Genomic DNA, 23393 nt, shown 5'->3' with positions numbered 1-23393 from the left:
ATGACAGACAACCTTCTGTGCCTTCATCAAGCTGGTTGCATACCCACCATGTCCCTGGCAACAGGATGGGAAAGAAAAGGCCCTAATTAAGGATCATCAGAAACCACAGTTGGAGGAGGACGGCAGAGACAGCTTCCCTCCCAGCTATACCAAGACCCTTTCTTCGAGGTCCTCGCTCCTGAGGGACCCTGGACTGTCACAGAGATTAATGACCCCTTATCTTCTCTGGATGGGAAAGGAAATCGCTGGTTAAAGCTTGATGAAGAGACATTATCAGCTCTTTAAGGATTGAAGAAGAATAGGCTACTTTATTTTCTGAAAAGGTAAATATATGCAAGCAAAGCCAACATGCCACGAATGGCCTTGGTCTACCACACAGTGGTGTCTGGGACACAGTTGGGGGTCATCCCCCAGTGGGAGTGAAATCGAGCTTAGCGGCCCTTGTGTCCTCCCTTGGAATTCCCGCCATCCCTTCTAATTGAGCCTCCACCTCTGGGATTTTTCTTCCGTTTTTCTCCTCTCTTAGGAGGGAGTTCCTGCTACCCATCGTGGGAGGCCACCATCAGGACTGCGAAGATGGTGACCCTGCGGAAGAGGAGCCTGAAAGTGCTCACCTTCGCCGTGTTCTTCATCTTGGGCACCTCCTTCTTCCTAAACTACTCCCACACCATGGTGCCCACCACCTGGCTCCCTAAGCAGATGGTCCTGGGGCTCTCCGAGAACTTCAAGAGGTTTATCAAGCACAGGCCTTGCACCTGCACCCACTGCATCGGGCAGCGCCAGCTCTCGGCCTGGTTTGACGAGAGGTTCAACCAGACCATGCAGCCGCTGCTGACTGCCCAGAACGCACTCTTGGAGGACGACACCTACCAATGGTGGCTGGTGAGATGCTGCCTGGGCGCGGGGTCTGGGCTGAGAGTTGGGGTGTGGACTGAGCGCGGGGTCTGGGCTGAGAGTCGGGGTGTGGACTGAGCGCGGGGTCTGGGCTGAGAGTCGGGGTGTGGACTGAGCGCGGGGTCTGGGCTGAGAGTCGGGGTGTGGACTGAGAGCGGGGTCTGGGCTGAGAGTCGGGGTGTGGACTGAGCGCGGGGTCTGGACTGAGAGTCGGGGTGTGGACTGAGAGCGGGGTCTGGGCTGAGAGTCGGGGTGTGGACTGAGAGCGGGGTCTGGGCTGAGAGTTGGGGTGTGGACTGAGCGCGGGGTCTGGGCTGTGAGTCGGGGTGTGGACTGAGCGCGGGGTCTGGGCTGTGAGTCGGGGTGTGGACTGAGAGCGGGGTCTGGGCTGAGAGTCGGGGTGTGGACTGAGCACGGGATCTGGGCTGAGAGTCGGGGTGTGGACTGAGCGTGGGGTCTGGGCTGAGAGTCGGGGTGTGGACTGAGAGCGGGGTCTGGGCTGAGAGTCGGGGTGTGGACTGAGCGCGGGGTCTGGGCTGAGAGTCGGGGTGTGGACTGAGAGCGGGGTCTGGGCTGAGAGTCGGGGTGTGGACTGAGAGTCGGGGTGTGGACTTAGAGCGGGGTCTGGGCTGAGAGTCGGGGTGTGGACTGAGCATGGGGTCTGGGCTGAGAGTCGGGGTGTGGACTGAGAGCGGGGTCTGGGCTGAGAGTTGGGGTGTGGACTGAGAGCGGGGTCTGGGCTGAGAGTTGGGGTGTGGACTGAGCACGGGGTCTGGGCTGTGAGTCGGGGTGTGGACTGAGCACGGGGTCTGGGCTGTGAGTCGGGGTGTGGACTGAGAGCGGGGTCTGGGCTGAGAGTCGGGGTGTGGACTGAGCACGGGGTCTGGGCTGAGAGTCGGGGTGTGGACTGAGAGCGGGGTCTGGGCTGCGAGTCGGGGTGTGGACTGAGAGCGGGGTCTGGGCTGAGAGTCGGGGTGTGGACTGAGAGCGGGGTCTGGGCTGAGAGTCGGGGTGTGGACTGAGAGCGGGGTCTGGGCTAAGAGTCGGGGTGTGGACTGAGAGCGGGGTCTGGGCTGAGAGTTGGGGTGTGGACTGAGAGTGGGGTCTGGGCTGAGAGTTGGGGTGTGGACTGAGAGTGGGGTCTGGGCTGAGAGTGGGGATCTGGATGACAGTGGGAGGCCTGGGCTGAAAGTGGGAGTCTGGGCTGAGGGTAGGGGTCTGGTAATGAGAGTCAGATGCTCCCAGAGTTAAATGCTCAGTCCCTGTGTACACCTGGGGCCCTGCCAGGCAGTTAGTAGGATTCAGATTATTGTCCCACACTATTTATTGAGGATCTATTATATCTAAGTCATAGCAGGAAGCACGGCTTTAGTTTCCTGTGGCTGCCATAACAAATTTCTGCACAATTCATGGCTCAAAACACCAAAAGTGCATCCTCTCGCAGCTCTGGAGGCCAGAAGTCTGAAACAAATTATGGGCAGACTTGGCTCCTCCTGGAGGCTCTGAGGGGGAAGCCGCCCCAGGCCCGCCCCTGGCTCCTGCCGGCTGCCGGCAGTGCTGGGTGTTCCTAGGCCCAGAGCTGCAACAGTCCAGCCTCTGCCTCCACTTCCACAGGGCCTTCCTCCCTGTGTCCCTTTATGTCTCACATGTCCCTCTCCTTTTCTTATGAGGACACCTGTCATCAGGTTTAGGGCCCACCCTAATCCAGGATGATCTCATGCAGAGATCCTCCACAATTTCACCCGCAGAAGCCCTTTTTCCAAATGTCATGCTCACAGATGAACATATCTTTCTGGGAGCCACTATTTCACCCACTACAGCATTGAAATGCAAAAGAGAGAGAGATCCTTATCTCATGGAATTGTATTCTGGCTAGGAGGGGAAGATAAAAAATAAACAAGGTAGGCTCACACAGAAGTGCTCTGAAGACAGATCCAATGAGGTTTATCATAGAAACTTAGAGGGGGCTTCCGTAAATGGGGTCACCAGGGAGGTCTCTCAGACAGCAGGACTCAAGTTGAGACCCACAGGCAGAGAAGGCAGCGGCCATGAGAAGAGCAGGACCGTGCACTGCAGGTGTCTGGGACAGCGGGTGCAGGAGCCCGAGGGTGGCCTCTGCTGGATGTATTGGGGAGTAGAGGAGCTCCGCATGGCTGGGGGCTGTAAATCAGGGGAGGTGCAGTGAGACGAGGCCTGAGAGTCAGCAAGACCCAGGGGAGGACTCTGGGATTTCTTGTAAGTGCAACAGGAAGTCACTGTAGAATTTTTGTCAGGGGGTTTCATCTGATCTTATCATTTGAAAGGTCATTCCCATTGTTAAATGCAAAATAGATCGCAGAAGAGCAAGATATATGTGTTCATTTCTTATTTATTGAGCACCTACTATATGCTAAGCATCACTACATTGAGATGGAAAAGATAGAGTCTTTCCTTTCTTGGGTTGCAGGAGTGATGGGGAGAGAAGGGAAAACAGACAAACTCAAGCCAGGATGATAGGTGCTGCGCAGGAAGTGGGCGCAGGAGCGATGGCCTTCACGTCCAACTCCCCTTGGAGCCTGGGGTTATCACAGAAGGCTTCCCACAGGAGGTGATGGCCAGGCTCATCATGAAGGATTCAGAGAGGTTATCCAGGTAGATTCTGGAGGAAGGTCTATTGGAAGTGTACAGAAAACATGCGTGAAACTTAGAAGGGTCGAAAGCCCTGGGCTATGCTTCCGAAGACCTGGCTGAGTCCTGGTTTGCTAATCTGTGTTGAGCGCCACTGTGTGCTGGTCCTGGGGTGGGCTCTGGGGAGGTGACAGAGAACCGGGCAGGTAGGGTCTTTTCCCTTTCAAAGATCCAAGGGTCTAGGGAAGGAAGTGGTGAGCCAGGCCTGGTAAGGGTTAGGGTCTGCTCTCAGCCTCGGCACTATGTACTTGTGAGGCAGGATCAGCCTTAGTCACAAGGGCTGCCCCGTGCATTGCAGGATGTTTAGCAGCATCACTGGCCTCTACCTACTAAATGCTAGGAGTGCCCCATCCCTAGCTGCGATAGCCAGAAGGTCTCCAGACATTGTCAGGTGTCCCAGGTGGGGTGTGCGTGTGTGTTGGTGCACATGCATGCACAAAGTTGCCCTCCCTTGAGAACTAGCAGGGTTGGGAAAATGACACATTGATGGCAGAGGTGGCTTCACACACATCCCATCTCCTCTCTGGATCTGATTCCCCCTGTAGCAGCAGTTGCTGGGACCACATTAAGTACAAACTTCCTCTTTAGAGCGTGGAGTCTGTGATACTCAGTGTCACCATGGGATTCTGTTTGCAAAGGCCTTTTGGGACCCACAGGGTGCTACACAGCCTGGATATAAATCAAACAGGAAGGGACCTTACATATCAGCAGGTAAAGGAGAAACTTGGGGGCCTTTGTCTTCATTTTACAGATAAGGAAACTGAAACTCAGAAAAGTTAGGTGACTTTTGCAAAAGAGAACATCAAATCCAGCCTCTGGAAATACCGTATTAAAAACTGTTATTAGAGAGCATCATCAAGACAGTATCGATCTTTCTTCTTGGGGAGGGTGGTTTCTAAAACTCTTAGGCTGGTGTCGCCCAGGAGGGTTAAAAAGGCATAAGGGAAAAACATCAGCTTCTGGATATAACCCATGTGTCTTCAAAGAATACAGGCTATAATGTAGACTTAGGAACTGGGGCCTGGCATCAGCATTCCTAGGTTTTGTCTCAGAGTTTGTAGGTCCCATCAGGAGTAACTTTGAAGAAGCTCTTCATCTCACTGAGTCTCAGGTTCCTTCGTGTTACATGGAAGAAATAAGTTACTTCACCAGATTCTCTACCACCCTGCAAACATTAGTTTTAACAATTGTATTTATTTTTGTTGGTTTAATGGGCAAGTAATACTGAACTTAGGTTTTTTGTTGTTTTTTTTTTTTTCAGTACTAATTAAGGCTGAATATATTTCTACTTAGTTGTTTCCCATTTACCAGATGTCTTGCCCTACCTGCAGCCCTTCTCTGCAGTCTTTTTCTGAAGTTTAGCCTCTGGTGGCTGATCCCAGGGTAGCCACTTGGAAGGAATGGGGCTTCACCCTCTGGAAATCAACAGAAAGGAGCAGGGCATTAGAGCTTTGGGGTTCTAAAAAATGCACAGATAATACAGAAACCACATGCTTTGAATAAAGAATCAGGATACAGGCATGGAATATTTGACATCAAAGCCATCCTGGGAATTCCAGGCTGCGCCATTGCTCTGCTTAAAGGCCCCCCTGCAGGCAGGACCATTTCATGAATGGAACGGGACCTGGGTCCTGATACGGTTTGGCTGTGTCCTCACCCAAATCTCATCTTGAATTGTAGCTCCCACAATTCCCACATGTTGTGGGAGGGACCCGGTGGGAGATAATTAATCATGGGGGCGGTTTCCCCCGTACTGTTGAGGGGGCTGGAAGAATCTTAGGTGAGAATGTGAGGTCCTGAGCTCCCGTCCTGCCCTGAGCTTCATAGTCCTAATCAGTCAAGTGGGCATCACAATTCCAGCTCATCCCAGCCCTGGCAGGAACAGGGACACAGGAGCAGTCACCCGGGCTCACTCTTTTAGTTGAGTTGCCTCGAGTTGAGTTAAATTGAGTTGAGTTGAGTTGAGTTGAGTTGAGTTGAGTTGAGTTGAGTTGAGTTGAGTTTACAAATCAGCCCCATGCCCTGCAAGTGAAGAGACTGCACCACCATCCCAGGCTGGAACTACTGACCCCTGTGACCCTCTCCTCGGGTCTCTGTCCCAGACACCCAGGAACAGGGATTCCTTCTTCCCCAGTCCCCATGTCCAATTCAGAGACAAGCCATGTCAAATGCTGACTCTGCCTTCTCTACTTGTCCCCAACTTGGGAAACCGTTCTGTGATACTCAGGGAACATTCTCAAGGAACAGAAAGAGTGCAACCCTCCCCTGATTTCCATCCCCTGCCCTCCTAAGGCATCTTCCCATCCCAGACGTCCATGCCCAGTGCCCAAATGCAAAATAATACCATCATACTGTCCACTCGGCACCTAGCACCAACTCTGGCCAGGTCCTGGGCCCAGCTTTCCAGGTACCACTGCCTTGACCTTACCACCCCACCGCCAGGAGGGTGTAGGTATCTCATTGTCCTCACTTTGCACTTACCAGTTCACCCACTGTCAAAGGGCACAGTCAGATCCCCTTCTAGTTAAAGGACATGATCTGGAGTCAGGCCCAGGATATTCAAACTGTCTTGGTCCTGGAAAACTCACTTCACCTCTGTAAGCCTCAGTTTCCTCGCCTGTAAAATGGGTCTCTAAGATCACCTTTCTCATACAACCATTATAGAAACTCAGTGAGAAGCTGCCTATCAGGTTCTCAGCACAGGGCCCTGCATAGAGCAACCATAGAACATGCGCTTCTGCTCAGGGTGAGCCATCTGAGTCCTGCACGAGCGGTTTCTAAGCACTGCCTGTCCCTGCGCTAACCTGTCCACTCCACACAGCACCAGGGATGTGGTAGGGGCTCAGTTGTGATGAGTTGAATGAATGAATGTGTGTTAGCTTTAGCAGTTGTCATTCACTTATTCAATGGACATATCTTGAGCCTGTACTACCTAGCATGCTTGTGTCTGCTGCTTGAATGCCAAAGGGGCCAGGGAAACCAGCAGCAGCTGGGGATTGGAACGAGGCCTGTGGTGAGGCCCCAGTGGTGCCAGCCATGTGTGGAAGGCCAGAGACTGATATTTCCAGGGTCCAAGGGAGGCTGCTCAGAAGGCGGTGCATCATTCATTGGCCATGGAAGGAGGAAGGAGGGTGGGAAGGGAGTGCGAGTACCTCTTCCCAACACTCTCAGGACGGGTGTGGCCTGTGGATAGGGACGACTTCCAGCCATCGTGCCTCAAGACAGGACAAACTGCCACAGCGCATGCTCCAGAGTTCCTGTGTCTCATGCCCGAGTGCAGGGTGAGGTGAGGCACCCAGGGCTCCAGCTTCAAGGAGATGCCTGCTCTCGGGCCGTGCCCCTGGGCATGAGTGGGCTTCCTTATCCCACTTGCCCGACTCCTCACTTGCCTCGCCCACCCTCTCCCCCGGCCTGCAGTGCTTGACTTCATGGAGACCTCCCCTTCCTTCTCCTGCCTTGCTCCTCGTCCCTCTCCAGACAGCACCCACCATGGACACCTGCATCGGTGCCCCAGCCTCTGCTTCCAGGGAAGCCGACCCAAGGCCCCGTGCTTCTCCAAGGAGCTCAGGCCACCAGGCGGCAGGCATTGATTGAGCGATGATTGTATACAGAGACATATACTTGGAAACTAGTCAGGAAGGCTGGGGAGGGCGTGTCCCTGAACCTCCAAACACTCTGTCCTGTGTTCATATCAGTAGCACTGTCATACTTTTGTTTTGTTTTGTTTTGTTTTTTGACATGGAGTTTCGCTCTTGTTGCCCAGGCTGGAGTGCAATGGCGCGATCTTGGCTCACCACGACCTCTGCCTCCCGGGTTCAAGTGATTCTCCTGCCTCAGCCTCCCGAGTAGCTGAGATTTCAGGCATGCACCATCACGCCCAGCTAATTTTGTATTTTTAGTAGAGACCAGGTTTCTCCATGTTGGTCAGGCTGGTCTCGAACTCCTGACCTAAGGTGACCCGCCTGCCTTGGCCTCCCAAAGTGTTACAGGCGTGAGCCACCGTGCCCAGCCAGCACTGCCGTTCTTTTATTGTCACCGACAAAATGCAGAGAAAACCAGAATATTTCTTTCCCAAAACAGTGACGCCACATGGAGTAACCTGCCTGCTCCATCTCAGCTGGTGTGGGGAGGACTTACTATGATAATCTAGAGAAAGAGCCAGTTTCCCATCTGAGCTCTACCTGGCCCTGCACTCACTCTGTGACCTCAAGTGAACCCTTTCCAGGGCCTAGGCCTCCGTTTCCCCTTTTGCCAGTGAAAGATTGGAACGGATCTGAGATTTCTAAAGTGTGGGGCTTGTGATGTTAGGTGAGGCAGGGCACTAGAGAAAGTCGCATCACAGAACCCAGAGGTCATTCCTGCCGTCCCTCCTTCCCACCTGTCTCTGCAGTGCTGGGGCTTCAGTTTGGCCTGGTGTCTTACTTTGCACCTTGTCAGCGCTTGTCAGCCTTGTTCTAAGGGAGAGGAGAGTTTGCCCCTGGGCAGGCAGCAGGGTAGAGCTGGAACCGAATACAGTAGTTTTGTTTTCATTGCATTGTACAACTACCATTTTCCTTCTGCCAGGTAATTCTTGCTTTCTACTTGTGGTAGAGATAAGAGGTTTCCTTTCTAATAAATTTATTTTTATTTTTTGGCCAGGCATGGTGGCTCACACCTATAATCCCAACACTTTGGGAGGCTGAGGCGGGTGCATCACCTGAGGTCAGGAGTTCGAGACCAGCCTGGCCAACATGGTGAAACCCTGTCTCTACTAAGAACACAAGAATTAGCCAGGCACAGTGGTGCGCACCTGTAATCCCAGCTGCTTGGGAGGCTAAGGCAGGAGAATCCCTTGAACCCAGGACGTGGAGGTTGCAGTGAGCCGAGATCGTACCACTGCATTCCAGCCTGGGCGATAGAGTGAGACTCCATCTCAAATCAATCAATCGATTTATTTTTCTTAAATGAGTCATTAAAGAAAAGTAAGTCAGTAAGAGTCCAGTGAGATGATGTGGTGCTGTGTGAAGCAGGCAGCATACTCTCCACACACGTCCATGGCCGACCTTGAGTCCTGGCTTCTCAGGCCTCTGTGGCACCCAGTAGACACTCAGTAAATGTCACTGCATGATGGATACACGGTGCCAGCCTCCCAAATCAAAGTAGCGGCATGATGGAAGGCCACCCCCTGGGCCTGGGCACATCTTCACAAGCCTAAGGGGCACGGCAGCCCTTGCTGGTTGGAGACCTCCGTGGAGGTTCCTTCAGGGGAGTCTGGCTGTGGTCCCCTACCTTGGGGCTCTCAGAGTGTGGTCGCCCCACCAGCCCTGGCAGCAGCATCGCCCGGGAGTCTGTTAGAAATGCAGGATTTCAGGGCCAGCTTAAACCTATTGAGTGGGATCTGTGCCTTAGCAAGCCCCTGGGGGGGTTCCGCATATTCAGGATCATGGAGCCGCCCTGGGCGATCCCATCAGAATCGGGCATTTTATCTGGATATCACATTTGCATGTGGGACAACATATTCATAATATTTATCATTTTAACCACTTGTATGTGTACAGTTCAGTAGCATTAAATATATCCACAGTGTGTGTAACCATCACCACTATCTATAACCATAACTAGCAGATTTTTGTCATCCGAAGCAAAAACTCTGTCCCCATTAAACAGTAACTTCCCCTTACTTCCTCCTCCTCCCAGCCCCTGACAGCCACGCTGCCACTCTCTGTCTCTATGAATTTGACTACTCTAGGTACCTCATGTAAGTGGAATCATATAATATTTATCCTTCTGTGTCTGGCTTCTTTCGCTAATCGTAATAGTATTTTCCAGGTCCATCCATGTTGTAACCGATTTCAAAATTTTCTTTTTATAGCTAAATAATATCCCATCATATGTCTGGAACATATTATGTTTGTTTATTCATCCATTGCTGGAGACTGGGTTGCTGCCACCTTTTATCTATTATGAATAATGCTGCTTTGAATATGGGTACACCAATATCTGCTTGAGACCCTGTTTTCAATTTCTGGGGGTATATACGTAAGAGTAGAGCTGGTAGGCCACATGGTTGTTCTGTTTAACCTTTTGAAAAACCACCTGGTTTTTACCTCGGTTGCACGGTTTTACATCCCCACCAGCAATGCACGAGTTCCGTTCTCTCCACATCCTCACCGACTCGATGTTTTGCACTTTTACTTATGATAACTGTAGCAGTGGGTGTGAAGTGTGGTCCAGATCGTATTGCTCCCCATGACGTGTCTAATAGTCTTAAGCCAGAGGAGAGGCTGCCTGGGTGTAACTGGAAGAGCAATCTGGTTCTGCTTGTGTTTCTCCCCTTGGGGCATCCGATTCCTTCCATTGCAGTGGGGACTGGGTGCCCCGGGATCTCCCTACATATGCCCAGGTCACTCATCTTCTGGACAGTGGCCAAAGCCACTGCTGGTCACTCCTTCCTCTCCCAGCCACTCCTTGCCCCTGGGGCCTGGAGTAGCCGATGGAAACCACCCCACAGCTTATCACCCCTACCCCAAAAACCAAGATCTGGGCTTTCCAAAGGCCAAGATTCCAAGAGCCAGAGTCAGCGTTGTGTTGTGGGAGAAACCTGCTGGTGGGTTTCTAGAAGCCTGGATTCAAATCCTGGTTTGTATTTGGGATGAGTTGCTTACCTCTCTGGCCTCAGAGCATCCTACCTCACCCACAGTGAAATGACACAGCCCTGTGGCATGGGGACAGGGTCAGATGCAACACTTTTATGAAATCTCTCCAGGGTTTACCACGAGTGAGGAAGGCTGAGGCACCAACAGGCATCACTACACGGTGTGGCCAGAGCTCCACCTGAGGTGGTGGGCGGGCCTGGGGGTGCAGTGGGGGCCAATAGTGAAACCACCGGGGGCCAATAGTGAAACCAACTCATCCTGGTTTTAGCACTGAGAGTCCTGCATCTAGGGAAACCCCTTAACCTGGGCAAATAAGGATATTTAGTCACCCTGGGAATAAAACTAGCATTCAATCTGCGAGCAGCTGACCCTCGAGCTAGGTCTTTTTTTTTTTTTTTTTTTTTTTTGAGTTGGAGTCTCGCTCTGTCACCCAGGCCTGGAGTGCAGTGGTGCAATCTTGGCTCACTGCAACCTCCGCCTTCCAGGTTCAAGCAATTCTCCCGCCTCAGCCTCCCAAGTAGCTGGGACTACAGGCGCCTGCCACCATGCCTGGCTTTTTTGTATTTTTAATAGAGATGGGGTTTCACCATATTGGCCAGGCTGGTCTCAAACTCCTGACTTTGTGATCCACCTGCCTTGGTCTCCCAAAGTGCTGGGATTACAGGTGTGAGCCACCGCACCTGGCCCAGGCTAGGTCTTAAAAGATGAAAACAATTTGCTAGGCAGATCGCAGAGGCCTTGTGTGTCCAGCAAACTGCTGATTCTTCAATCTGGTTGGAGCCCAGCAGTCCTGGGGCCGGGGGAACTGAGGGTCAGGCAGGAGAGATGGCAGACGTCCCTACTGCTCTGTCCCCCTTCCCTGGCCGGGGCTGGAGAACTGGCATTTCCACCTACTCCTTGCTCTTCTTGTTAAGGCTTGAGTGGGAGCACGCAGCCCCTGGGCCCCGGTATCTGAGCAGGGTGGGAGTAACACACAGCTAGAAGCCTTCTGCTATTTTTCTCTCTTTCAAGTGGTGACACGTAGGGGGATGGAGGGCCTTTCAGAGAGAGGGGAGCCCCCAGGGAGGAGCAGGTTGGAGAAACGCTGATGACATGTGGAGTGGGAGGGGCCTTTGAGGCCAGGTGTGGCTGGATCACCCAAGCGGCTTCAGCAATGCGTGGCACATAGTAGGTGCTCAGTAAACACTTGCAGAATAATGAATGATCTCTTCACTTCCTGAGTAACCCTTAGTCTCCTTGAAGGAGGAAGTGGAGGTGTCTGTGTGTGAGCCGCCTCCATCTCCAGGGGCCCAGCAGAGAGAAGGGTGAACAGGAGGCCCCAGTAAACAACAGCAGGTAGCTCAGGGGCTCTGCTGCCAGGAAGCTGGAGCCACAAAGCCGGGCTGACCCCTTCTGTCCTCTGCCCACAGAGGCTCCAGCGGGAGAAGACCCCCAATAACTTCAACGACACCATCAAGGAACTGTTCAGAGTGGTGCCTGGGAACGTGGACCCCACGCTGGAGAAGCAGATGGGGGGCTGTCGGCGCTGCGCCGTTGTGGGCAACTCGGGCAACCTGAGGGGGTCTTCTTATGGGCCTGAGATAGACAGTCACGACTTTGTGCTCAGGTGAGTGCCAGACCCTCTCCCAAGCCCACCATGCTGCACCCAGAGGCCCCTTGGAGCTGTAGGAAGTGTCTTGGCTTAGGCTCAGGAAGTCAAGATTCAGTCCTGGTGTCTCTATACTTATCCAGGGACCCCAGGCTCCACACTGTACCCCCTGGGCCTCAGCTTCCCCATCTCTGCATCATTGCAGGATGGGAATGGACTAGAAGGGCCTCTGCGTGCAGAGAGGAAGCCACACACGGGAGGTCCCCTGTTGTTGGGAGCGTGGCACATGGAGGCCTGGGGAGAGGGCAAAACTAATGTGAGGACTCTTATCTTTAAAATTCATCCCTGTTTTGTAATCTAGACCATAATAAAACCACATCTTTTATGTAAAATATATTTTCCCCCGTTGCCAGGTGAAATAGATATTTCAGGAAGATGCCCCAAGTCTGTCCTGGGTCTCTTGCCATTCCCACCACACCACTCATAAGTGCTCCATGCTGGGAAGTGCAGGGGTGGGGGCTGGCCATCCCCAGCAGCCTTCTAGAATAGTCTTTCCTGTCTGTGATTCCTGACTTTAGTCCTTAGACCACTTACCTGCCTCTCGGAGCTCAGTGTACCAGGTGTCCCGTGGGAACGTCCATGGTAAGGATCAGAGTCAGGTTTCCTTGACTGCAATAAAAGGGCTGTGGAAATACCCTTTGGATGAGATTGTCTGTGACAGGCGGACAGCAGTGGTGATGGCTAGTCTCCCTTGAGGTCATGAAAGAGAGAAAAATAGCAGAAGCCTTCCAGCTGTGTCTTCATTGTCTCTATTTTACAGACGAGGAGAAGGAGGCCCGGGGAAGGCAGGTGACACCCCTGAAGTCACACTGGACGCTCACTCTCTCGGAGCACTCTGGCTCTCTGAGAACAGGTGCCCATGCTACGAGACTCAGCTTTCTCCCCTTCTCTCCCAGGATGAACAAGGCGCCCACGGCAGGGTTTGAGGCTGATGTTGGGACCAAGACCACCCACCATCTGGTGTACCCTGAGAGCTTCCGGGAGGTGGGAGATAATGTCAGCATGATCCTGGTGCCCTTCAAGACCATCGACTTGGAGTGGGTGGTGAGCGCCACCACCACAGGCACCATTTACCAGTGAGTCCCTCCTGTGGCCCCGCCTCACTGCTCTGCCCCCTGCAGTGGCACCCTGTCCCCCGGCCCTGCTGTGGTCCTGCTGTGCCTCCACCGGGGTGCCTCCCCTCCCCCAGCCTCCTCTGGCCCAGTTCCCGGGGCCGCCTCCCCGACTACTCCAACTCTTCTCTCCCTGTGACTTAACAAACCACAAGCTTTAGTGTCGTCTTGCTAACAATTCCTGAAGGGACCTCCACGCACCCTGGAGACTCTTCGGGAAGGGGCCACCTCTAGAAAGGGTCGGCCCATGTGAGTTCAGCCTCCCTTTATTTCTGAAGTGCAGCCTGACAAATAACAACACCTTGCTTTTCAAAGTTATGTGAGCCTGGCGGGGTGAGGGTTCCTAAGAAATGAGGAGTGAGGAGTGCAGGTGCAGCCTGGGCACACCCCCCACCCCGGAGCAGGCAGTGCTGAGCAAGGCGGCTGTGGCTTCCCTGACAATCAGGAGCCTAGTTTCCTGAGCAGGCACCGCACGTGGCACTTGGCACATATTATCTCAATGAATCCTCACAATAGTCATTATCATTAGCTCCTTCTCCCAGTGAGGACCCTGGAGCTCAGCCAAGCACCTTGCCCAGGGTCGAACTCGACACAGAGCCTATGCTCTCATCTGACCCTTACTGAAGGGAAGTGCTTTGATGTCCAGATTTCCACCAGCCGTCTTGTCTTCGGCCAGGTTTTCTAGGAACAGAGCCAGTCCTGGGATGTGGGTGCACGAGACGGTGGGGCTGTGCTCTCAGTCCTGTGCCCTCAGGAGACCGGGAGTGAGGGAGGCAGACCGGGGTGGGGTGGGGTGGGGTGGGAGCCAGGTCCAGGTGTGGCTCAGCTGCAGTCTCTCCGGGAGCAGGAATCGCACCCGTAGGACCAGCTTTGGCACCTTTGCACTCGGGGGCATGCAACTGCCCAGGTGAGAAAGGGGCAGCCGTGGGCCTCACCAGCCAGTTCCCCAGCAGCTGGGCAAGGGTGCTCTGGCCCTGAGAGGTGGAGGCACCACGGCCCCACTCCACTCCTTAAGGCTGTGCTTGAAGCAAGTCCTCCTCACCTTTTTGGGGAATAGGGGCCAAAACCCAGAAGAATGCCCTCAAATTAGGAAAGGCCGCCCTCTGCTGTCTATCGGGGGTTGCTGTGGGCAGAAACCTGGCTGGGGTAGGGAGGTGGGGGCCCCTGAGGGAAGGTGTAGGGGGCAGGAGAGGCTACGCCTGCTTCATTCTCTAGCCACTACCCCCAGAACTGCGTGCCCAGGTTCCTGGGCCCGTCCCCTGCCCCCTAAACCAGCTTCTCTTTCTCCAACTGCAGCACCTACGTCCCAGTTCCTGCAAAGATCAGAGTGAAACAGGATAAGGTGAGTGGAGGCCCCGGCCCCTCTGTTCTAAGTTCAGGCTTCCTCATCTAAGGCTCTGCTCTAAGGTACGGCATTGAGTTGCAAGACAGCCCCCAGATTCCCAGGCCGCTGGAGGTAGCATCTCCCACTTAGCTATCCCCCTGGGGGAAGAGGTCAAACACTGGGAGAGATTCTCAAAGTGGGGTCTCCCGGGCCAGCAGCATCACCCAGGAGTTTGTCACAGGTGCACATCCTCAGGCCCATCTCGAACCTACTGAATCAGAAACACTGGCCGCCCCGCATTCTGGTTTTAACACGTTCTCTGGGGACCCCTGTGCTTGCTGCGGTTTGTGAATTACTCTCAAAGCCAGGCTGCACCTCCTGCTTCTCCATCTCTTTCCATGTCTGCATCTTCCCCAGCAGACCCCTGGCATGGGGCTGGCCAAGAGATGGGCAAAGGGCAGAAGAAGGAGGGAAGTGAGGTACCCACCACACTGGCCTTTTGCATACTCTATCAAACTTAGATAGGCTCAGAGAGGTCAGGAAACTTGCCCAGAGACACACAGCTAGTTCTGGATAAGGCTAGAATTGAAGACTCCCCGTGCCTCCAGCATCTTGCCCTTTGCATTGGGCTGTGCTGCCTCAGGAAAGGAGCCACTTACGTGTCTCTATAGGGTGGGGTTGGTGGAACGGACAGCCTCCTAGAGATGGTAGGAGGCCACACTGAGAGGTGAATGGTTTACCAGAGACCCACAGAATCCACCCTTCCAGTCCATTCCTAGGGGCTGGAGATTGGCTTTCTGGACATGCACGCCCTCTCCTGCCTGAGAAGTCCCTTTCATTGTCCTCAAGGTGGGCTTTGGGTGGTGGAACCAAGGCCAGGCCTGATACTGGCCCCCTCCCAGCTCAGCCACTGCTGGCTGTGTGACATTGGGCAGGTCACTTAGCCGCTCTGGGCTTCAGTTTTCTTATCTGTAGCATGAGGAGAGGGAAACCTGGGACATGAGGTCATTTTAAGGATTGGCAATGGTTCCAGCCATCATCAGGTGGCTTGGTGCAGATGTCTTCACTCATTGGCAGTGTCCGGTCCCACCTCACGCTATTCCCTGGAGCCCCCTTTTCCTGAGCAGCCTCCCCTCTCACTCCCTGGCCTCCTTGGATTTTTCTATGTGTCAGCTCAGCGATCCTCCTCCCATGGTCCTGTAGGGCCCTCCTCTGCATCATTGCTCTCCATAGCACTTATTAGCTCAGCACCTCTGTCTCATAGCGGTATGGATGAGTGTCCATCTTTCCTACGAGCACGGAAGCCCACGAGTGCAGGGGTATCCATCAGGCTCACGGCTGTGCCTCCATGGCCACAATGGTGTGTACATCTGACAGGCGCTCCATGTCCTTTGCCCACCAGAACTCACTAAGGGCCATGTCTTCCCATCCCCGCAGATCCTGATCTACCACCCAGCCTTCATCAAGTATGTCTTTGACAACTGGCTGCAAGGGCACGGGCGATACCCATCTACTGGCATCCTCTCGGTCATCTTCTCAATGCATGTCTGCGATGAGGTATGCCACCCTCCCCCTGCCCACAAGGAGCTCACCATCCTGTGTTCCCAAGAGAAGCCAGGGAGGGGAAGGGCAGGTAGTCCTAGCCTGCTTCTTCTGGAAGCTCAGATTCCCTGTCTCTATGACAGGGCTTGCAGCGTGTGTCTCCCAGGGTGTTTTAGTGAGTAACAGTGCTCTATGAGGAAGTTCTCAGGAGCAAGAGTTCTGGCACATTCTGTGCGAGTGCCCACGACCATGGTGGCAGAAGCTGGGATCTAGCAGCAGATTCCGGATACAGGAGCAGATTCTCATAGTGAGAATTGTCTAAGGCTATCGTTCTCAATCCCACTTGCTCCTCAGAATCATCTGTGGGTCTAAGTTCCAGCACCCAGGCCACACCCTGGCCCAATTTTACCAGAACTAATGGGAGCCAGGCACCCAGGGGTTCCACTGTCTACCAAGGTTGAGAACCAGTGATCTCGAGAAGCATGCATTTCCCTTCCGATGTCCTTCGCCGTCCACCAGGCTGTGTTCGGGTTTCCACTTATGCTCTGAGAGGTTTGCTGCCACCCCAGGAAGAGGAGCAGGAGGTCAGGCCACACAGCCCCCACTTCCTCCCTGAGCCTGGGTGCAGGCAGGGCCCTCACGTGTCCCTTCTTGTCTCATCCAGCCCAGCCCCAGCCCCCCACTGCCTGGTGCCTGGTGGAAATCCCAGGAAGGGTCAGAGGCATTGCCAGGCAGGTCCCTAGGCTCAGCCCTGCCCTAGTGTTCCCAGGTAGAAACGTGGGTGCCCCTGTCATTTCCCCACCCCCCACCACCTCCAGCCAGCTGGTCCCGGACCCTTGCTTGGGGTTCTGCTGAGAGCCCTGTCTCCCATCGCTTCCACCTGTTTGACCCTAATGTCCCTGCCCTGGAGCAGGCCCATGTCCAGGTTACATCTCCTGAGAAAGCCACATGTGGCATGGAGCTGTCCCCTGTCCCCTCTTTGTCCCCACCCCTCCAATCTATCTTCCACACCGCAGCCCAGATAGCACGTCCTCCCCCTGGAAGCCCCTCCATGCAATTCCTTCTGGTCATCTTGTACTCATTTTCCAAGACCCAACTCACATGCCACCTCCTCCAAAGAGCTTCCTCTGACCTCTCAGGGCATCAGCTCCTCCCTCCTCTGTGATGTGGGAGCCCTGAATTTAGCCCCATTTCCAACAAGGACCACTCAGTCAGTGACTCCAAGAAGCTATAAGCTCCAAGTCGGCTTCCCCCAGCAGGTGCCCAGCTGTCATCTGATCAAGCTCTGCCTGAACTTCAGTACAGCCAGCAGGGTGCTGGGCTCCGAATAAATGCACAGCGTTTGTCATGTATGTGAAAGGCCTGGCCTAGTGGCCCTGCGGGCGCCTGGACCAGATGAATGTTGGTCGCAGAGAAGAAAGGGATCAGCCCTGCCCTCTGCCTCATTGCAATTGTGATTCTTGGACCCATTTTCCAGATGAAGAAAGTGAGGCTCGAACAAGTGATTTCACATGCCCAGGGCACCATGGAGTGGCAGAGCTGGGATATGGGGCAGTTTGCTTGGCCCCAAAGCCCTGCTTTCCTTCCAATGTCTTCCATTCCATGCCCTCCTTCCTATTCCTTCCCTCCGTAGCTCCTCAATCCTGGGAGAATAGGTTGCACTTGCTGCAGAGGTAAGACCCAGACCCCTGAGACCACCCACATGCAGTAATCTCTCAGGGTGCTTCTGGCATTGGACTTGAGTTTTACTTAACTTGCATTTGCTTCACCAAACCTCTGAGAGTTCCAGGAACATAGAGAAGGGTTTTAATGAAGGGTTAGTCAGAGTCCTTGGAAATGCTGTTTATGGTCCTGTGGGATTCCAGGAACGCCTACAGGCTTCCTTTCTCAGAGTTGCCACCAGCAGCCCTGCTGTCTGGTTCTCATCTTTGCTTTGCCCCCACAGGTGGACTTGTATGGCTTCGGGGCAGACAGCAAAGGGAACTGGCATCACTACTGGGAGAATAACCCATCCGCGGGGGCTTTTCGCAAGACGGGGGTGCACGATGCAGACTTTGAGTCTAACGTGACAGCCACCTTGGCCTCCATCAATAAAATCCGGATCTTCAAGGGGAGATGACGCAGTGAAGGGTTGAGGATGGACGCACTGTCACACCCTCTGCGTTTCCAGCCCCAGCATCTTGCCGGAGTCATTCCATCCCGGAGCTTGGAGGGGCAGCCCCAGGTGTGTGCCCGGGCAGCGCTCACAGCCTCTTGCACCCAGCCATTGGCAGCATCTATTCAGCAAGGTCACTAAGCTCTGCCAGCGTGGCAGAGCATGTCTCGGAACCTGTCTTGAGTGGGGACAACGTCCCCCCACTGCTGCCCTAGAGCTGGGGAGATGCTGGGAAATGTTCAACCTCCACGCACTAAAACCATTTTGGCTCCTGGGGCGAGCTTGGGGAACAAATGTAGAAGACGCCTATATTCTGAGAGACAGGACAGTTTCCCAGGAAGATGGGCAGAGACTTGATTGGCGATTATCTCCAGCACAGAGACAGGCCAGGCGGTGCTGGCGCTCGGGGCGAGATGCTGCCCTTCTTTGCACGAAGCCTGGCCTCTCACTTGGCGTGGTAACCCTGTCATCTTCCCAAAGCTCATTTAGGAGCCACCAGAGGCTCCTACCCCAAAGATTTTCACAGAAACTTGAGGCCAGGTGCCATGGCTCACACCTGTAATCCGAACATTTTGGGAGGCCGAGGCGGGAGGATCACTTGAGCCCAGAAGTTCAAGACCAGCCTGGGCAACATAGTGAGACTCCTGTCTCTACAAAAATAAAAGATTTAAAAAAATTAGCCAGGCATGGTGGCACACACTTGTCACCCCAGCTACTAGAGAGGCTGAGGAGGGAGGATCTCTTGTGCCCAGGAGTTCGAGGCTGCAGTGAGCTGTGATCACACCACTGCATTCCAGCCTGGGCAACAGAGTGAGACCCTGTCTCTGAAAAAAAAAAAAAAAAAAAAAAAAGAAAAGAAAAAAACCCCCAAACTTGGCGCCGTGTTTCCGACTCCTGCAGATGCCTCTTCCCAAGCAGATGTTCCTTTGAGTAGTCAGTCTCGTGGTTCTAATCATGGCGAGAGCAGATCTGACCACTTCCATGTGCCTTTGTATTTGGGAAAGAAAAGCATGCATTGGCTGAAATGACACAAAAGCCCTTATTTGGGAAAAGGGACCCCCACCAGCGGCCCTGCTTGCTCCGTAGCTGGGAACATCTTTTCTGGTTTCCTGAGCCAGCACCTGAATTGCAACAAAGCTCTGAGGATACTCAACACCACCCAGCAGTGTGTCAGAATGGAACATACATTCTCATTCTCAGACTGTTCAATATGGTGCCCATAACCTCCAAAGCCACACAGGAGGCTGCCAGCAGCATTTTCCCCGAGGGCCTGAGCTCAGGGTCAAGCCCCTGCTGGCCATCTTGGGGCTGTCACTGGGGGTCTGGGCCAAGGACATCCCCGGAATGATGACTGCCACATACCTCATCTTCTTACTCCCCAGCTACTCTCTTTTCCTCGTTAGCCTTCCTGGTTATTTATTGATTTTTTTTTTTTTATTCAACTGACATTGTTTGCACCCTGGCTCTGTTGGTGGTCCTGGTGTTTTAATGAAGCTTGCCTCACCCAGTAGCTGGGAAATGGGGGGGGGGGCTTAAAGAAGGTTTGTAGGAGTCCTCGGACGTGGGATATTGGGGGTATGAGGGCTTGGATGGTTTGTAGAAAGTCCTCAGCATCCTCCCGTTCCAACCCAACCTTCACAACCTTCCTTCTTCCTCACTGTGGACTTGGATTTATTCTCAGGCTAGGAGTCTCCAAAACTCCGTGAAACCTTATTGCTGCTGGGTGTGGAGTGGAGAGTGACAGGAATGTGGGGAACGGTGACTGTTGGCTCCAGTTACTAATGTTTAAGCAGAAAAACCACTTTCTTGTTGAAAATATCCCTGAAAAGGCCGCTGCTGCTTTGAGGAGGCGTGACTTTTTCCTGGTGGAGTGTGACGGAGGCGTGGGGCCTGTGCTCCCAGGCTCGGGGGAGCCCCCTCTGCACACGGGGAGGGAGGAGCTTGGGGACATCAGTTATGGGTCACAGGTGGCTTCAGGCCATTCACAAGAGTCCCTGGAAGTTGCATGCCAAGTTTGGTTTTTTTCCTTGAATCTCTGCACATGAGCATTTTTCTGGAGAGAGGTTCCATAGCTTTTATGAGATTCTCAAAGGTTCAGAATGGGGAATGTGTTAAACAAACAGAAAACCTGTTTCAGCTTTAAAATCCTCCAAAACTTTAAAGACTTTTTTTTTTTTTTTCTGAGAAAGGCTGGTAAATCGCTGAGTCATCATTCAGAACATACAGCCTCGAAGGGCAGAGCTCACACCCATATATGACATGAAAAGCTCAACAGATGTTTGTTGAGTGGCTGAGTGACCCCAGCGGCAGACTCCAGATCATCAGACACTGATACAGAGAGCGATGCTATCTCCTCAACTCTCCCCCTTCTCCTAAAAGCTGAGTCTATACAGGGATGACAGGCTGAGGCTGAGCAGTCGACTTCTCTGGGTTTTGCTGTGTAAGAATATGTCCCTCAACATGAAGATGTGTCTGCGTCTGAGCCAGATGCTGCCTGGGTCGGTTGCCTGGCCTCCGTCTGGCCTCCCTCCCTCCCACTAGGATGGTCATGCTGCGAGATCTCTTCCAGCCTCCAAATCCAGCTTCCCCATTTTACTGATGAGAAAATCAAGGCCACATTGCAGCTGGGTGGGGAGTGGAGAGTGACGGGCACGGGAGAGGACGGCGATTGTTGACTCTAGTTACTGATGTTTAACCAGAAAAACCACTTTTCCTGTTGAGCACATTTCCTAAAAGGCTGCTGCTGTGTAGGGAGGTGTGGCCTTTTCCTGGTGGAGTGTGAAGGAGGGAAGTGACGGGCAATTGTGAACGGTCTGGGACAGATAGCACAAGTCAGAGTTTGAGCAAAAATAGGGTGTTACCGGCGCTATGTTGAAATTGCCTGGAGGCGGGCTTTCCCAGCGAGTCTCCACTCAGCATCTGGAAAAAGTGTAACCAGAATGGAGGTGTCTGACTCTCCTGTGCTCCCTCAGCACCGAGCTCTGTCCGCAGGCTGCCTGGGTGGCCCTCTCACATCCTCCAGTGCAGGAGACCGCGTTTCTCTTTCCCATAGCCCAGCAGATAGCTCTTATGTCTCATTGGCTTAGCAATGGGCACTTAACGGAATCCAGTTGTTGCAGCCAGAATTAAGTGCACCAGTTTGGCTTAAACCAACTGGAATTCATCCCTGGGGTGAAGGTGGCTGGGAATTAGACAAGAGTGTGTGTCTCTTGTCTAAAAGGCACGTGCATGCTGTCAGCAGGAGAATAAGGAGCACTCGTTCTGGGCAGGAAGTGGCAGGGGCTCCCTCAGGCCCCTGAATCCCAGCCCACAGCTCTTTCTACTCTGCAGAGAGTTCCTTGGAGACTGGCCCTGCGTTCAGGCAGGGAGCAGAGGGGTCCCTGCCTGCAGCACCCAGAGCTGAACCTGAAGCCACAAAGACGGGCTGACGAGGTGGCCCATGAGGTGTCAGCAACATCCCAGCCCCCTGGGTCTCCCCAGTGAGTCAGGGCACTGATTTGCTAGAGCTGGAGCTACATGCACCTCTCCTCCCCTCAGCCACCTTTTAGGGGAGAAAGCAGGGCAGATTTGTAACCTCTGGTTCTCTGCAGGGATCCTGGACTGGAAGAAAGTTCATAAATGGATGAATGCCTTTTAAAACTCCGGCTTTTCCAAGCATCATTCGGCAAAGCATTTGGTTAGGCTTAGAGAGAAAAGCCGGATATGAGAAAATAGAACGTAAAATAGGGGGAAAAAGAAAAGAAGGTGGAGAGGGCAGTTAAGATCTGGGTGACTCTTTAGGGAAAGGGCTGGTTGAGAGGCTTTGATGGAATCCCATTCTCTGCTGTGGCCAGAAGGTGGTGCTAGAGGCCAGTCCCACCTGGATGTGACCCTGGCCTCTTTGCCAGGATTCAAACCACAAAAACATTTGGAACTGGGATGTTTGCTTTGAAGTAGCCCGAAAACAGGTAAAAAGGAAACCAAAAGAACTCTCTCTCCCTCCCCTGGCTAGGATCAAAAATACCTTGTGCAGGGAAGCCCAAGCCTTGAGGGGCCACTGCCCGGCTAAAGATGACTGGACACCAGCCATGCGCCATCAGGAACCAGCATCTGTCCTCGCCCCTAAGAAGGGTATCATTATATGCATCGTAGACATCTGGTTTGCAGCAAATGTGGCTACATGCCATCAGGATTATCCTGCCCTGTGGACTGGGCTAGACAGTTTTGAGATAGAGTCAACCTCCCCATTTTTGTTTGTCATGAAAACACCAGCTCCTGCACCCCTGGGGTGCTACCTGACACCTGTGCAAAGAAAAGGAGGAAAACTTAGAAGAAAAGGCAGAGACAGGCAAGGCAGCATCTCACAGCTTGTCAGGATCAGGGCATTACCAACTTTTTTTTCTTACCAAAAGAGCACTGAATTTCCTACGGGCGGGTGAGCCGCCTTTACACCTCCGGTCCTCCCTCCCAGCCCATCAGGCGATCCCATCACCAAGCCTCATCACTCAGCTTCTTCCTAGTACAAAACTGCCATCGGTTGTACGTCCTGAGCTGTGGGACGTCAGCTTTAACCCTAGCCTGTGTCAGGGCCTCCCCCTCCAGCCCCCCGCCCCTTAGGGTGATCTTGGGTTTCTTCCCTTCCTCCTGCACTATCGCTTCCCTTCACTGAATTCCCTTCAAAGCCAAAGTTTCTTGAGCACTTTTTCTCGTGTGCAGTCTTGTGTGTCTGGCTGTTGGTGTTTTCAAATTTGCTTTCTATTCCGCCTCGCCTCTCTCCATGTCATTACGCAGCTGAGCACTGGTTGGGATGCATTCGAATGACGTTAGCAAGATCCTGCTTTCCTCAGCCCCCGCTGTTTTATTTATTGTTTAATATTTCCAATGATCTAAATCAAAGTGAATAAACAAAGAGCTATTTTATTGTTTGGGTGTGTTTGTTGTTTTTCTCCAAGGGTCATGCATTTGCGCCTCCTTCAACACTGCAGCTCAGAGGGCCTCCTGGGTTGGCGTCACCACTACCGAATGGCCAGAATTCAGGACACAGAGGAAGGCCCCAGCGTAGGCCTTGGAGAGGCCTCTTCTCAAGCCCAGGAGTGCCATTCCCTGCCGTGTGACTGGCGAGTCACCTAAGTTCTGTGAACCTCAGCTGCCTGTCTCATGTATCAAATGGGCGCAACAACAGTGGCCGTCAGAGGGGATGTGAGATTAAAAACAAAAGCATCTCCAGAGGCCCAGGAGACATGCACCACCTGCCTGAACGTTTGCTGAGTGAATTTACCCTGGCCAGGGCCTGACTGGGCTGGGCTAGTGCCTGTCCTCCCCCGACAGACGGGCACACCCAGGGATGGACAAGAGTTTGGTCCAAAGTTGGCACTAATCTCCCTTTAAAAAAAAAAACAGATTCAGAAACCCAATGTTGGGAGCCTGTAAGATAAAA

General features: G+C 53.3%; 1 protein-coding gene across 1 annotated transcript; it reads left to right on the top strand.

Moving 5' to 3' along the window:
* ST3GAL1 (ST3 beta-galactoside alpha-2,3-sialyltransferase 1) lies at positions 1-22881 on the top strand. The gene is made up of 7 exons (XM_030795122.1): positions 1-323; positions 527-882; positions 11606-11802; positions 12741-12920; positions 14253-14298; positions 15718-15837; positions 17768-22881. The coding sequence occupies exons 2-7, from the start codon at positions 577-579 to the stop codon at positions 17939-17941; spliced, it is 1023 nt and encodes a 340-aa protein (XP_030650982.1). The 5' UTR covers positions 1-323; positions 527-576; the 3' UTR covers positions 17942-22881.
* Positions 22882-23393: the final 512 nt, after the last annotated feature.

This window comes from Nomascus leucogenys, chromosome 16, assembly GCF_006542625.1.
Source record: "Nomascus leucogenys isolate Asia chromosome 16, Asia_NLE_v1, whole genome shotgun sequence".
NCBI lineage: Eukaryota > Metazoa > Chordata > Mammalia > Primates > Hylobatidae > Nomascus > Nomascus leucogenys.
Note: the sequence above shows the minus strand (reverse complement) of the source record. Positions and strands in the feature narration are given on the sequence as shown.

What these genes read in the sequence shown, in the direction of transcription:
- ST3GAL1 (XM_030795122.1), top strand. Translation starts at nt 577, where the DNA reads ATGGTGACCCTGCGGAAGAGGAGCCTGAAAGTGCTCACCTTCGCCGTG. An exon ending in AGTCACGACTTTGTGCTCAG is followed by an intron (nt 11,803 to 12,740) that starts GTGAGTGCCAGA and finishes CTTCTCTCCCAG; the next exon opens with GATGAACAAGGCGCCCACGG. An exon ending in CAATGCATGTCTGCGATGAG is followed by an intron (nt 15,838 to 17,767) that starts GTATGCCACCCT and finishes TTGCCCCCACAG; the next exon opens with GTGGACTTGTATGGCTTCGG.